General features: G+C 40.3%; 1 protein-coding gene across 1 annotated transcript in view; it reads right to left on the bottom strand.

Annotated features, from left to right (window-relative positions):
- Positions 1-2,850: 2,850 nt before the first annotated feature.
- LOC307250865 (A-kinase anchoring protein 13) overlaps positions 2,851-15,658 on the bottom strand; it is a 118,161-nt gene continuing 105,353 nt past the window's right edge. The window contains exons 34-41 of the mRNA XM_080028127.1: positions 15,030-15,176; positions 13,699-13,772; positions 12,833-12,877; positions 11,175-11,225; positions 10,372-10,644; positions 9,438-9,617; positions 8,468-8,762; positions 2,851-5,566 (exon numbers count right to left, since the gene is read on the bottom strand). Coding sequence (XP_079884253.1) covers positions 5,517-5,566; positions 8,468-8,762; positions 9,438-9,617; positions 10,372-10,644; positions 11,175-11,225; positions 12,833-12,877; positions 13,699-13,772; positions 15,030-15,176 — 1,115 coding nt within the window. The 3' untranslated portion in view covers positions 2,851-5,516. The remainder of the gene's footprint in view (positions 5,567-8,467; positions 8,763-9,437; positions 9,618-10,371; positions 10,645-11,174; positions 11,226-12,832; positions 12,878-13,698; positions 13,773-15,029; positions 15,177-15,658) is intronic.

Raw genomic sequence — 15,658 nt, 5'->3', positions numbered from 1 at the left:
AACCTTTCATCGCATGACTCCTAAAGAGGAAGCAATGTGTGATGTGCAGGAGCCTACTCAGCTACTATTATTCATTATTCATTATTCATTCACTGTACTAGTACTCTCTTATTCCCTATCCAGGGCCATGAAGAGGCTGAATACACATGATGTGTAGTCTACACGTGGCTGCCTCTTTGCAAGTTTTATTTGTAGTTGACTCGACATTATTGAAAATGAGGGTCACCCCTCATCTCTAGAGAATAAAGATATGTTTAACTTTTTTTTTTAACTTAACTTCTTTATAACAAAATAAAAGCTATTCATAATATTGAACACGTCCAGGGAAAGTGCCTAAGAAAGTCAATACGGAGAAAATGCAATCATATTTTTCACTTGCTTCCGAACTGAAACCAAATAGAGATTGTGTTTTCTATTTTTTGTTCCCCCAAAAACTGATGGCATGACATAAAACTATCAGTGTGTTTGTTGTTTTTTATATCTGTGTGTAAGAAGTCCCAAACCGGAGGTAGAAACAGGGTGGTCACAGCCTCGAGCACTCTATATCCCAGACCATGGAAATAATGGCCAAGGTTTAAGGTGTGCTTTTTGACCTCAGGATGGATAGAAAGTTTACCAAGAACAAAATGACAATAGCTGGCCACAGGATGCCTCATAAAAAAAGAGCCTGAATATTGTATCCAACCCATCCATCTGCCATGGACTGCTAATGGTCCCAACAGCCCTTATTCCTATACTGAACATCCCTGCATGGTTAGAAGCTCTACCCCTGTGAGTGGAAAGCAGACACTACTTTTCTTTTTTTTTCTTTTTTACAATTTAAATCAGTGTATTGGTGCTGAGGCCTCGAGGAAGTTGACTGCTTGAAGCTATACTGATTTCACATGGATGTTTTACCTTCTGCTGTACATCCAGGTTATCTCATAGCAGTATAATCAACAACTTAAACAGTTCTTAAGATCTTGAGATTCTGATTTCTGAGCTTTCTGATTTTAGGACTAGGATTTCTGAGCCCCTGCGCCAGTGTCGGGGGGCGACACCAGTCTGCCATACTGCCATACTGCGAAATAAAGAGTTTTGTGGAGCTGATAGGCTTGATAAACTTTGTGTAAACATATCATTTGGTGATGGCTTGTATGTGACCGACATTCATTCATATGAAAAATGTACGCACTATAGCTTCCAGGATTGTGTCCCATTGTTTGCTCCAGTTTCAGCTTAATTCAAAGCTGCTTGAAAACGATCAATTAAGCAGATTTAGTCAATCAAGTATTGACCATTATTAGTTGATCCTATCCGTGGGCATGATAATCAATCAATCAGTTTGAGTGTGTTACTCAGCTGTTTGTCATTATTCATTCAATCGTCTTTTAGTCGTGAAATGATTTCCTTCGCTCTCTCTGTCTCTCAGTCTTCACTTCTTTCCTTCCTCATGTGTCTCTCTATCCCCATCGCCATGACAACCAGAGAGTGGATGAGGCTATCTGGCTTTCTGCTGATGCATCTCACAAAATAAATAAATATATAAAAAAGTAAGAAAATAAAACTTTCTGCCGCTACACAACTTTGATTTGGTGTGAATAATCTGAGAAGAGATAGAGGCTACAGGGCTGTTCCAGGGGTTTTGCTCCAGTAAACAAAATTTAACCCATCAAGCTATACTGACTTCCTGTCTGCTCTTATCAGCGTGGGGTTTGTCTCTGGGGTTTATCTGCTGAGTGAGCAAAATGGAGAAATACCAAGCAGGGGGCTGTGAAGAGTTCCCATGGTTCAATAGGTTAAGTGGAATCTATAGGGGCAAGGTGATGAACTTGGCGTGGCATACAAGATCGTACAGTTAAGAAAACTCTATTTTTTGTTGAAACCCCTCACAGTGGAAGTTTTACAGAGGCAGAATACTGGCGGGCTGAGCATTGGAGAGATTAAAGCAGCTGCTTGTGTATTTATCATGAGGTAGGCGTGCTGCTGCTGTGTGCCTGCACTGCTGTCAATCCATCAAGATCCTTTTCAGCTTTTTCCTCTGGCGCTGGTGCTCATACGGCAGCCCAGCATTAATCAAAGCAGTAGATCAAACCATTAACAGGATTCGGTGATATCAATTTAATTGCCTCCAAAACAAAAAAGTGGATTAATGAGAATAATTATTCTAATTGTAATGAAGCTAAACAAAGTAAAACAGACACAACATAGGGGGTTTAAATGCTGTTGTCAGGACTACAACACAGATGTGAACTGAGTACTTGAGGAGGGATAACCATTGTGGTCATTTTAGTTGGAGTTAAAGAAAACCTTCAGAAATGTTAATTGATGGGGGCGCCCTTAGCTCAGTTGGTAGGACGTCGTCGTCGTCCCTTTGCCGTGGTCGGTCGGCAAAACAGAACATTCCACTTACTTGCTAATGAAAGATTTGAGTGCCGTCTTCCAAATCGTAAAGGGTCGAGGCCAAACAACATATCCACAGCTATCTTTGATGTTTACTATCACGGCTATCACTGTCGTCATCCGGTTACGTCCGCCCCAGAGCTCCATACAAAGGGCTCTGGCCCGCCCATATTAGATAGAACCAATTGAAACGTGAGTCAGGATTTCTGGACTTTCTGAAAAAGCTTCAATGGAGAGTGTCCAGACCAACAGGCACAGCAAATTTAGTTTGCCAGCGCCTAGTGGCAGGTCTGGGAATGCCAGGCTACCAAAAAAAATCTAAAAAAAAAAAAAAAAAAAAATGTTAATTGATATTATGCTCATAATCTCAGTAATCCTGTATTGTTTGAGTATCGAGCAAGTGGCACTTTTTATATACTTAGTACTTTAACAAACAACACACACTCAAAATCTGCATTATGATTTTCTTTTTATTATGAGAGAAATATGACTTTCCATCCCCCCAAGGGTGAGAGAATAAAACATAAATAAAACATTCTTACAAAATGTTGCAATAAATCACCAAAGAAACATTTGTTTGTTTTTTACATTTGATTTGTTTTATACATAAATCATATTTACACATTTGTCCTTGCCATTTTTTTTTTTTTTTTTACATTTGTTCGGAATAAAACAATTCTGTACCACTCTCTATAGTACAAACATTTTCCTTCGTTTTCAAAAGCAGGAGGTATAAAAGCTTTCCTCTCTGTCCTGAGAAGATGCTGGGTGCTACTCTAGTGCATTTTATCGTTTTAGATTTTAAGGCTACGCAGGGTTTGACCTGATGGACACACGCCTATCATCATCGGAAAGAGGAGTTCATTTTGTCTGATCGCGCGTTTGCTGATTGTCCCTTTAAAGAGAGAAGGTTGTGATTCGGCCCCGTCCTCTTTACCATATTAAAGCTACTGCAGACTTTGCTTTCACAGAATAACCAATTACAGCCTCTGACAACTTATTTGTTCCAGCAGTCAATGACAAATGCCGTAGGGGGAAAATGTCACAGATTGTGAAGAGCCCACCAGCCCGCTCCACACATTATCTCTGTACGGCAATGACCTGCTGAGAAAGAATATGTCAATTTCTCACAGCAGGGAAAATATGAAAACCTTTAAAATAATAATTGTTTTTTACTTTGTTTGTTGTGTGTGTGTGTGTGGGGGGGAGATAACTTATTAAGTCATAGGTGCAGTGCTCCCTAGTGGTCAAAACACACATAAAAAGGGACAAGGGTGAAAAAGAAATCCCATTTCTTCTGTTTCTTTGATAGGATTACAACCAAAGCCACAAACAAAAAGTCATGAAGCAACTAATCGGCTGGTCCCTGTAAGCCTCTTTGAACTGAACAGTAAGTTAACAAACAAGCACTTAAGAGACAGGACAGAAGAGGAGGCAAGAAAGCAGTTCAGTGGCGCTGCTCCAAAATTCACTGTTTTTCCTTATTTTGTTGTTTACTTCCTACCTGTCCAGCAGGTTTAGTTATGAGGCCCGAAGTCTGGGCTCGGTGGGGCTAAAACAGGCTTAAAAATGTAAGACAGGTCGGACTGGTCACCTTGGAAACATTACATTAAAAGCTACCAGCCCTTCTTTTTCTTCTTCACACTAACACAATGGATTGCAGCATCTCATATGTACTTTAATACATTTCCTAGCTTTGGATCATTGTTTCTCATATCGTGAGCGTCGGTGCCCCTCGATTAGAAAGTCCACAGAATACATAAAGTATATCTCTTTGATTGATATCTCCCACTGAAAACAAGAACAAATGCGTCACACATCAGGACCAAAGTGCTTATCAACACTGATTGAGTGTTGATTAATATTTGAAATGACCATTGGACTCGGTCGGTTACATGCTGGGCCCATTTAATCATTAAATGTTCCAACAGGAACACATGAAATCGTTGGGTGTTCTATAATTAAGGCCCTTCCTTGGGTTTCTCTAACCAGCTGCTTTCCCCCCCCCCCTTAAATTACATTTTCAGATTCCATTTCCCATAGCCATCAGCAGCGTGAATCTATTAATCAGAACTGAAGGAGAAAGTTGAACTCTTAAACAGACAGACACCATTAGTATGCTACCTGTGGAGTTACACGCAATTAGAAATGCTCCGATGAATGATGAGGGCTGCATAAAAAAAGCCTATTGACAGGCGGATAAAGCAAAAGAGGAGGCTTAATATCCATCTGAGGCTCCAAAATACACTGGAGGATATGAATAGAGCCATTAGACACTAGGAGACATGTCTCAATGTTTTAATTACTGTTGGGTGTGGAATAATAGACACGCACAATCGGAAGTGTTTCACTCCAAATAGGAGATATTCATACTTCAAATAAATAAGGATCTGTGACTGATGGTATAACGTCGCTATAGAGGGTTACTGAAGGTGTCATGCGCCACTTCCATTTTGCATACAATCTAGAAATTAGCAGATATTATCATATCTGCTTTTTCAAAGAGTGAGGGAAGGAACATAAGGGTATTCTGCATTTAACAGAAAGAAACACTGGAGAAAAACACTGGACTATTTTTGATGTATACACATACACAGAGATTGTCGACATTCATATCTGGTCGGTATGTAGGTGTCCTTAAAGGTGGGGGTCCAGTCACATGGAAAAGGCTTCTGTAGATAGACGTACCAGTCTGCGGTGGAACAGGGACAGACAGTTGAAAAGGGGTCTGGGGCGAACTTGGCAGAACTTGTGAGGCAATCACTGTGAAATGCTTGAAATGTGATACCCTATTACAAATGTATTATGATTTGAATTTTGGAGAAAGAATAACCAGGAAAGTACTGCTTTTTCCATGTTGCCTATGTTCATGTTGGCTGCTCTGTGTATATATGAGTATGCCTACTTGCACACAAAAACAGAATTCCTAAAATGTTGTATTATCCGAAAACGAACTAATAGTCTTTTCAGTGTGATTTTGAAGAAGCTTGCTACTGCAGTATAACGTGTATGTGGTTGATTGTATCGCTACTTGGCAGGAGCACATTCCTCTGGTTGTCAGGGTGGCTGTGATTGGTTGATGGGGATGATGATGATGATGATGAGGAGGAGGAAGAAGAGGAGAGCCACTTCTCTCAGCAGAAGAAGATCTCTCCATCCAGAGGAGGCTCCATGTGCTGGGGGTCTGCAGGGAGGAGAGAGGAGAGGAGTGAGTGAGTGAGTGAAGCACTGTGCCCTCATTGACTTCCATTCTGCTTCAGTGAGCAGCTTCATGTGCTGTATTGTTAGCTCAGTATTCACTACTCATATCATAGCCGTCCTTTCATACAGAGAAATGCATTTTTACACTCCTATCTATTCAAAATGATAACAAAAAAATACCCCTGCACATCTGAATAAAAGTCTTGGGTCATAGGTGTGTCGGAGAGTAGTAGTTGACATGAGCAAAAAAAGGAGGTTCCGCACACTGTTTCGGCTTTCACAAATAGAACATGTTTCAGCTACTTTCATATCTATCTAATGTATTTTATATTCTAAGTGTGCTATGTAAGATAATGTAAGATGTGCCGCTGCTCTACAAAAACAGGAATACTCACAGAAAGCTAACGACATACAGCATTAAATTATCTTCACAATAATCACAAACTCATCAGGAACTCATTCCCAGGTGAAGTCAGAGCCAAACCAAAAGCATCTCTGAATAATGTACTTTTTCTGGAACAGTTGAAAATGCAAAAACAAAACCTAATCATACATTTATACTTAGAAAGCAAGCTTTGAGTATATAGCCATTTTCAACATGAAAAGCAAAGTACTTGTATACTCAAAACATCCCACACACTTAAAAAAAATTAATTTGTGTGCATGATGTTGATGATCACCTACAAGGCAGTGCATAAAGCCAATTGAAGGGGCTCCATGTCCACAGAAAGTAGGATGCAAGAACTATTACATTTTCTAAAAAACCTACTGCCGTCCAAAATGTTGAACTGGTAAAGACACTACAAAGTCCCTGTTTGACGTCCGTCAGCGCACAGAGTTTGGTGCCCCCAATGCTGCCAGGAAGGCACTCCCCGCCTCCAACAGTTAAGGTTGGGGTTAGGGCCTTCCAGGCACTGCTGCCTTGAAGGCTCCATTGGGGGCACAAAACACCATAGAGCTAAGCGGACATTTTGTGTAGTATCCTGTCGTAAAAAAAACGCGTATTAAGTATAGAGTATGTTGATTGTTGATTGGATTGTAACAATACACTGAAAATAGTTGTATCATAATAATATATACTTTATAGAGTGAGAGATATAGTATTAAGTATTTGGGAAACAGCAATAGACTCAAAAATCACAGGACATGAAGATGGCAGGTGGTAGGACCCAGCAGAGACCACTGCACACAGTACAATGATGAGTGACCTGGGGGAAGGTACAGCACAGTGGACTGTGGCTGCATTCACTGCAACGTGAAGGAGGCAGACAAGACAAAGAGGCGGCATGATGCAAGCCGACGCTCACATGAAACATTTTCTTTAGAATGAATCACCAGAAGGTAGACCTGTGAAAAGCAGATCAGCCTACAATGAGTTCCTATTATGAAAGTGTTAAAGGAGAAGGTCAGAGTCATTCACTAACACGTGTCTGAATAGAATGTCTCTCACACTACCAATGTATATCAAGTGGATTTAAAACCGGTGGCTTATTAAAAAATGTAATAGCTGGACACTTTCAAAGGGTTTCTTGCCTCAGTTGCATGGATCGCTGCTAAATATGTATAACATGGTTGTGTGCATGAGGCTTATTGTGTTGGTAAATTGCTTTACTATCAGCTTTGCATTATTATGTAAATGTATTAGTCATCGTGTATGCTTGCTAGGTTTGAACAATTCTAAAATGTTAATGATTGGATATATATACAGTGTTATCTACTATTCTTGAAAAGAACATGGGATGCAAACACAATATTCAAACTCATTCAAACTTTAAGAAGTAATATCTCCATAACAGCAAAGTTAAGTCATTTATTGAATTCCAGGGCTGGTGCCACTCACTGAAGTCAGAGCCTGCAGCCATTTTCTGTCTGGTTATTTAAAGAGTCTCCACTGACGGCCGGTCTAGAAGAGTTCCCCTAAACATGCATAAACCTAATGGTACCTGATCCTAAATGTACAGTGGATGTTTTACATGTTAACATGGGTTAAATGTATCCATCTAATAAAAAATTAACACCTTCTACAACTTATTTCATCCATCTGTCCGTCCATCACTTCTACCCATCGCTTTTCCTCTTCCTCTGATAACCCAATGTCATGTGTTTAATCTGAAGTGTCCTTCATAAAATCACTTAACCTATTTAGACCAGATGCAACGTTTGCACGTTTTGGATGAAGTCATTGTTCAAGACACATGAGTGATGAAATGCACCGTGACTTGGCATGTCAAAACACTTCAGTCTATCTGAAGATACAGTTTTCATTATCTTTACTTTTTTGTTAATGGATTTTTTTTTATGTTAAAGGGCAAAGGTAATGATTTACAGTTCTACAGTTCCAGACATTTTTGATATGTTTTGTATAGTTTGTATGTGCTACCGAGGCTGAGAAATATGATGTTTACCAATTTTTTAATGATGTTTATAGATTTTTACTTTCTTACAGGTGGATTCACAATCAGTACCTGTCCGTACCATGTGCACTGAAAAAGAAATCCAGTGTTAATACACCGCCTAGGCTTGTGAACTGGTATGTTGCTAGCTCCGGCGGGCATCCTTTGTTAACATACCCTTTGTTTATATACCAGTTTACAGAGCCTAGGCTGTGTAAACTAGGACAAAAAAGCAGTTAGTGCAAAGGCATTGATATACAGTAAAAGCCAAGGGTTTAATTTCACAATTCCATCTGCTACAGGCTGTGAAATAAAGAATTTAGTAAACCTTGACATTCTATGCAGTCTTTCAAAATATTAATGTTTGGCTGCAGGTTGTTTTGTAACAATGTTCAAGTTTTAGAGTGTGTGTTTTTGGTCAACTTACTTTAGGTCTAAATGGGTTAAGCGCTACCTGCTCGCTCACTGGAAGAGTCTGAATCATTCCTTACCTGCGGTCTGTGCGCTGCCTCCTTTGCCATTCTTCTTCTTCTTCTTGTCCTTGCTCTCTTTGCTCTTGTTCTTGGCCAGCTGCAGCAGGCTCTTTGACATGTGGTTGTTGGCGTCGCTGGCCTTGAGGTTGCTGTTAGTGGAGGAGGAGGAGGTGAAGGGGTTGAGGCTCTTCCCTTTAGGCTTAACCCTCTGGGGCTGCAGCCGAGGCAGGGAGAAGGAGGACAGGTCCAGGGGGTCCAGCTCCAGAGACTGGGAGCTGAACTGGGATTCCTCTGATGTTGTAGAGGGAGTGCTCTGGAAGGGGAGAGAACGGAGAGATGTACAGCTGTTATCTATAGCTGGAGGGAATATGCCTGAGAGGTGCATATTATAATGTTTATCTGGGGGAGAATTTCCAGTGAATAATTGGGATATTCACTGGGGGGGATAGTGAATATCTCCTCACGATCAGCTACCTGTCTATACTGTGTGTTTGTGTGTGTGTGTGTGTGTGCGTGTGTGTGTGTGTGTGTGTGTGTGTTGTAAAAAAAATCCAGTGTTAATACCAAGCCTAGGCTCTATAAACAGGCCTTTTGCTAACTACGATGGACCCCCTTTGTTTACATATCCATTTACAGAGCCTAGGTTGTGTATTACATTTTTTTCCCCCAGCGCGCACACATTTATCGTGAGGAGATATTCACTGATTCTCCAGAGTTGCTGGCTCCACCTTTAAAGCCTGGAAATATAACTGCTGTTTGTTGGTTAATACTTTGCCAAGAGCGTTTGCTGAATCACTTTAAAGGAGACCCTGGTTCAAGCAGCTATAAGCACCAAGCCTGCTGAAGTGTCATTGAACAAACTCTGAATCCCTCCCAGCTCATTGACTGTTGTCTAGCTGAGAGGGGCCACAGAGAGGACATTGTCCTACAGGGAGCCACAGATCACATTATCATTATTCTAATGAGGTTTAAAGGCTCCAGTGCTCACCTCATCCAGGTCCAGCTCCTCCATCTTCTCCAGCTGTCTCTGTACAGCCTCCCTGTCTCTCTCTAGTTTCCTCTGGGCGTCTCTCAGTCTCTCCAGGTCTTTCTGGTATTCCTCCTTTCTGCTCTGCAGCTCATGCTTCTCCTCCTCTAGATCCGTGTGCCTCTTCAAAGCGTCCTCCTCCTGCAGTGGTGGAGAGGTGCATGGGTGGATTTATACACATGTTCAAGTAAAAACAATCAGTACCGAGTAACTACTATTCATTTTGTACAGTGATATTGCAAGTCTATAGGTCTTCAGAACAGTGCTCTACTTCCATGTTCACAGATAACTAATTGAAATACCACTGGATCAGATTGGCTGGTCTGTTTTAGGTTGTAAGGTTGATCAGCTGAATACTCATTAATGACCATTCCAGCTCATATTAAACCTCTCAAAAAGCTTATTTTTTTATTTATTTTAATGTATATATTAACTTTTCCTGAACAAAAGTCTTCAATATGCTACACACAAAACAACATGTATATTTGATGCATTTGTATCACTGTAGAATTATGTAAAACGTTATAGAATGTAGTTTAAAAAGTATACAAATATGGTCTTATACTACAGTAAATATTGTATTCAAACGAGGTGAAATATGATTTTACTCTGCTGCATGATTTTATTTTGTCTTACAAGACACGACAATTAACACAACTCATTCAAAACATTCTAGTTTTCCTTTCTGAAGCCTGCCATGGTAGAAAACCCTTAATGTCTTGTAAAATACTTCATTGTGTTTTATCAGGTTCATTACGGGACAAGGTCAAATAAAACCGTCAAAGGCCTTTCCACTAACACATTTGTTTTTGGGCAGTTACATTGATAATCCAAGGCTGGCTATTAGAAACATATGGATAATAAACAGAACAGGTGTAAAATGGTTCATAGTTACCTGTGATTGCACCAGGCCCTCCCTTTCCGAGAGCAGTTGATCCCTGACCTCCCACTCCCTCTCTCTCCTCCTCTTGTCGTCAGCGTGTGCGGCCTGCTGTCTCTGCAGTGAGGCCAGCTCCTGCCTCTGCTTCTCCATGCTGCGCTGCTTCTCCTGCTCGATCAGAGAGCTGGGCCGAGAGGAGGGCCGAGACAGAGACGTGAGGGAGGAGGAGCGCTCGCTGAGGGCCTGACGCTGGTCCTCTATGAAACTGTCCTGCTGAACCACCACCGCCTGGGAGAGACACAATGGATCAGGACAGATATACATCACTCCTGGTTAAAGTACTATGGAAGATTTTCAATTTAAAAAAAAGCTAGTGTTTGTCCCCCTGCATTTTTTAGCCAGAATCACACATGCACTCAAGAAGTAACATGAAAATCTGAAATGTATGGCGAGCGACATAAATTAATTGAAAATGCTTTGGAGAACTATTGGAGTAATTATTTAGACATGACAAAGCAGACAATAAAGAGAGCACACATTCCCGAAAGCAATTCTCCCCTAAAAAGAAGATCAGAAGTAGGGAAACATGCTAAAAAGGAAGGTGCTGTAATGATGAATAGTACAGCTTTTAAGGTATTCTTTTGTGCGTCTCTATGGCTATGTTCACATTGCACCGAAAGGTATGTCAAAATAAATTTTTTCTCCCTGTACGCATCACACAAAAAGTGTTATTTATTTTCATAATACCAGCAAAAAGCTTTCATCACTTGAATTGTGATCCGGAGCATTTGTATACACGTGTATGGAAGCCATGTTACCTGCAGAGTGCTGAGCAGGAGATGCAGATTGGACACGCTGTTGAGGACCTGCTGTTGGAAAAGAGAGATCATTGAGCAGCTTGTAATCTTGGCTTGTTCTTGTTGCATTGACAACACTGTCTGTTTGATGTTGTCTTGCTTGTTTTTCACACTTGACTTTGCTTGTTAAAATGCAGCAGTGGTGGTAGCAGTGCTTCAGTTTAACTATTGGCTCCTTCTTTTTAATAAGCACTAGCAGAAGACTTGATGTAATACGGATCTACCAGTGGATTATTAGACACAGCCAGCATGAAACTGACTTGAGGTTGAAAGGATTTGACCTTTTCTCCATTCAAACACTGACAAAGAGACAAGACCACTTAGCTTCCAGCTGCTGCCACTGTTTACAAGGACACCAAATGCTCCATTAATGTTCACTGAGAACTGCAGCAAAAACAGCATTTAAAAGCATCTGCAGAAAGTGCTGTTGCATCAAATATAAATACAGAATGCTGTCTATGCTAGTGGCTTTAACTAATGGCAGGCGGTGGGGGTAGACAACCAGCATATACAGTACCAGCATCTGATATAGACCTTCCATTTCCTGTTAAAAAGAGTTGAAACTATGCCAAGCACTTGGATTAATCTGCATCCCTGCATCATTTGCAGACCTTCTTCACTAGATGATTTATGGAAACATATGGTAACAGGATGGGAACTTTGAAATCTTTTTCATATGATCTGCTTTTCATCTTTATGAAGAGAATGGAAACCATTAACCATATATAAAAATGAACTATCTTTACAGCTATTGTCATCCAAAGTGAGACATATCCATGGTGCCCAGATGATGAATCCCGCTGACCTATGTGCTTCTGACTTTGTCTTCACTCAGTTTTTAAGTTACACAATACTAAATGGGGTGGGGGGAGGGAAGAAAAGAGGGTAAAATGTTTATTACAATGTATTGTTTTGTGAATTTGAAATAAAAAACAATTGTTCACAAAAAAAAGTTACACAATACTTTGGTTTATGACTAAGTACCTCTGAAAGAGAGCCACCGCTATCCTTTGTGCTCAGTGCTAATTAGCAAGATATAGCAAGCTAAAATACTAAACAACAATGGTTAATATCATAAACATTAGCAAAATGTCAGCGTCATTAAAAGCATGTTAGCATGATAAACTTAGCAGTTAGTACAGCTTTACAGGGCAGCTAGAAAGGGTGCAAGTGTTATGAGGGGCATATGAAATATTCCTATGGCATTATGATTTTGAAACATATAATAATAATATTTTATCTTGGCGCTGCTACTTGTTTTGATGAGGTTGCTTAAAATATTCTCTTTGATATTCTTTTTTTACATTTAAAATTCTTCTTAAAGCTTGCTCTTAGAGACACCCTTTCATTAAATTTAGTCTTGCTTTTAAAGTTAACATTTCTTTCCAAGTGGTTCTGCAGTCACTTTAATCCATTTTCTTTTAACATAGTGTTATAATAATGCAAATAAGATCTGATACAAACATCTTACATACAACAACTAGTACTACTGCTACTATTACTACTGTTTTAGTTTATACATTAAATGGTGTTCATGATGGCGATGGCAACACATAGTTCTGACAGTTTCCATGTAAACAGCAGTTGTAATTGATTTAGAGACAGGAAGGCAGAGTTACCTCACTGTTCCTCTTCAGCAGCATCAGCAGGTTGGCGTTTCCTCCCTGCACACAAACAAAGCACACTGAGTACTGTGCAGCCAGAACAAGGGAATGCACTCACACACATACACATGTTAAAGTCTATCTCAATTTGAACATGCAATATGTGTAGGTGAACGCAAACTGTAAAGCATGTATAGCGGTGTGAATGTGATTATAGCTTTATACGTGGGTGTGCTGTCAAAATCAGATGCAGTAATACAGCAGGTTTGCAGCTGTGTTTAATAACAAATGTGTAATTTCCTAATATATGAATATAATAGAAAATCCAATGCTTCATTCACCCCTGCAACACAGCATTATTTTAATGCTGGAACCCCCTCTGAACATATGCTTTGTGAACAAGGTAAAAAGCTAATTACAATCAATTACTGCTCTTTTGTTCGGATGGTGACATTAACGGGGTCTCTGTTTCAAAGACTTAAAACATGCTTTTGATAAATAACGTACTACAGTAGGTTGGTCCCACTGAAACATTCAAGATACAATGATGTGCAGTCCAGCTCCTGGATGTGTGCAGGATAGATGACTACACAAATCAGTATCTAGAGCAGGGTTACAATAGCAGCACCTTAAGGAGTCCCATTCGTTTCACACTACACTTACACTATTGGATTTCTACACAAGTGATGGTCGCCATTAGCAACGTGGCCTGGCAGGCTAATTCACCGGGAGACAAGAGACAAGCGGCTAAATTCATGGCAATGGTATTGTTAATGTTGCAGGCCAAATGCACCACAACACATGGCCTCAGGTGCTCATTGAGACATTGGGGCGTAGCGGTTTGGAGTCAGGATTAATTGGATTGTGACTGAATTGCCTACCTTCTTCAAAACACTGTCAGACTCTGTCCTGCGCAGATCTCCCGCTGTGTCCTCGCTCTCGTCTCTGTCTCCACCTGACACAAAGGGACACAGCAGGACACAAAAATATATAGAGATATATCCACATTCAGGTCTACCGCAAAATAATATGAGAAATATTATAATGTGTTCATATATTTTCACATGTTGTAAATGCGCCTAACATAAGCTTACTATTAAATGTGCAGAGCAAAGCGTTCACATTTTAGAGTTGATTGGCCAATAAGAAGGCTTTTCTGTCAGAGCCTGTCAACAGGTGTCCAGTACAATTCATAGGTGTGCAGTAAAAACTGATTGGAATGAAAAGCAATAAAAATAGGTTATATAAAAGAATATGAGGTGGTTTAAATGCCTTAATTAATGTTTAAGTTATTGCTTGAGGGTAAGAATTCTTGGTTATCATCAGACATACTGTATAGTGAGCAATAAAGCAGTGGGATAACAACAGTATCCAGCTGCAACTGGACCATTGTAATCACCATACCATCACCCTGAACAACCACCCACAATAACAAAGGATCTAATAGTTTTCAGATACATTTTTCTTGTCTGTTTTTATATAATGGTAAAGTATGAATGTGTAAACAGCAGGTAAAAAGCACATCACTGGTTAATTGCTCAGGCTGAAAATGTAAATGTTTTCCAATTTACCGATTAATCTCCAAGCTATTCCCTTGAATAATTGAATAATCAGTTTTTTAAGTGAACCACATACGGTTCGGTTGACTCTGCACAACTCTATTAAATCGTATAATGGCTCGGTTGATGGACAGTGAAACAAGGCCTCTGGTATTAATATCTGTTTTTAGGAACAAAATAACGAGTAAAATAAATAAAATAATTTAAAAAACAAACAGCACACCAAACATTCTGTAGGTACTGCTTCTGTTGTAGAAGTCTAGACCTGTTAAGGCTGAGTATCTGCCAGTGTCAGTGAGGTCCCACTCTGAGCGTGCAAGCCAAAAGTTGAGAGGTATCGCCCAAGGCCATGTCTCCCTCAGGAAGCATCAGCCCTGCTGTCCAAGTTCCTGTCTAAAATGTTTTATCCAACTGCACTGAACAGGGGCATTGTGGGAAGTTCTGAGTCTGTGCTGCCTGTTGTTATTTGACCACTTAATTTTTCTTTCAGACAAGAAAGTGAAATATTTACAATGTTTTCGAGGTTGAGCATAGTTTATTCTTCTTCTTGCAGTGATACAGGCTTCAAACATGTATTTTGGCTTACGACTGGGCCGGTCTGTATATTGTTTATTATCGCTCCATAAATAACAAGCATGCAGCATCAGACTTACTCTTACTGCTGTGCATCTGGTGGCTGTCGAAGCCTCCGAATGTCTCGGCCCGGCGCGGCAAAGACACCGGCCCGGCGCTCCCTCCCTCCTGGACACTGGCCATAGCCCCGCCCAGGCTGCCGTTCACTAGCGCCTGTAATGTCTCCACTGTGTCACACACACACACACACACACACACACACACACACACAGTGCAGAGGCAAACATTGATGTGCAGGTCAGTAAGTGAATTATCCTGGCTAATTGTGTTACAGTTCAGCTCCGCACTCATGAATCCTAGCAGGCTCTTCTGCTCTCAACTTGGTATTGGCTCCTGTTGCTAAGCAACTATTGACAACCACAGAGCTGTTTTACTTAAAGATTGAATATCTATTCTATACCATCTGAACAAATATAAACTCAAGCAAAGCACTTAGAGTATTGACATCCACATATGTACTGTATATAGACCAGGCAGCACTGTGACCTTTCCAGTAAAAATAAGGAGAGAAACAGAGCCGGTGCTGGTGGCTTTGAATACACAGTACCACAGCAGAAGAAATTACATTACTGCTGCCAATTCAAATATCAAATAAGGACTCTTATTGCTCCGGGCTTTAGAAGGAAAAGGTGAAAAATACAAAATAAAC

Source organism: Ammodytes marinus (assembly GCF_949987685.1).
Source record: "Ammodytes marinus genome assembly, chromosome: 1".
Lineage (NCBI taxonomy): Eukaryota > Metazoa > Chordata > Actinopteri > Uranoscopiformes > Ammodytidae > Ammodytes > Ammodytes marinus.
Note: the sequence above shows the minus strand (reverse complement) of the source record. Positions and strands in the feature narration are given on the sequence as shown.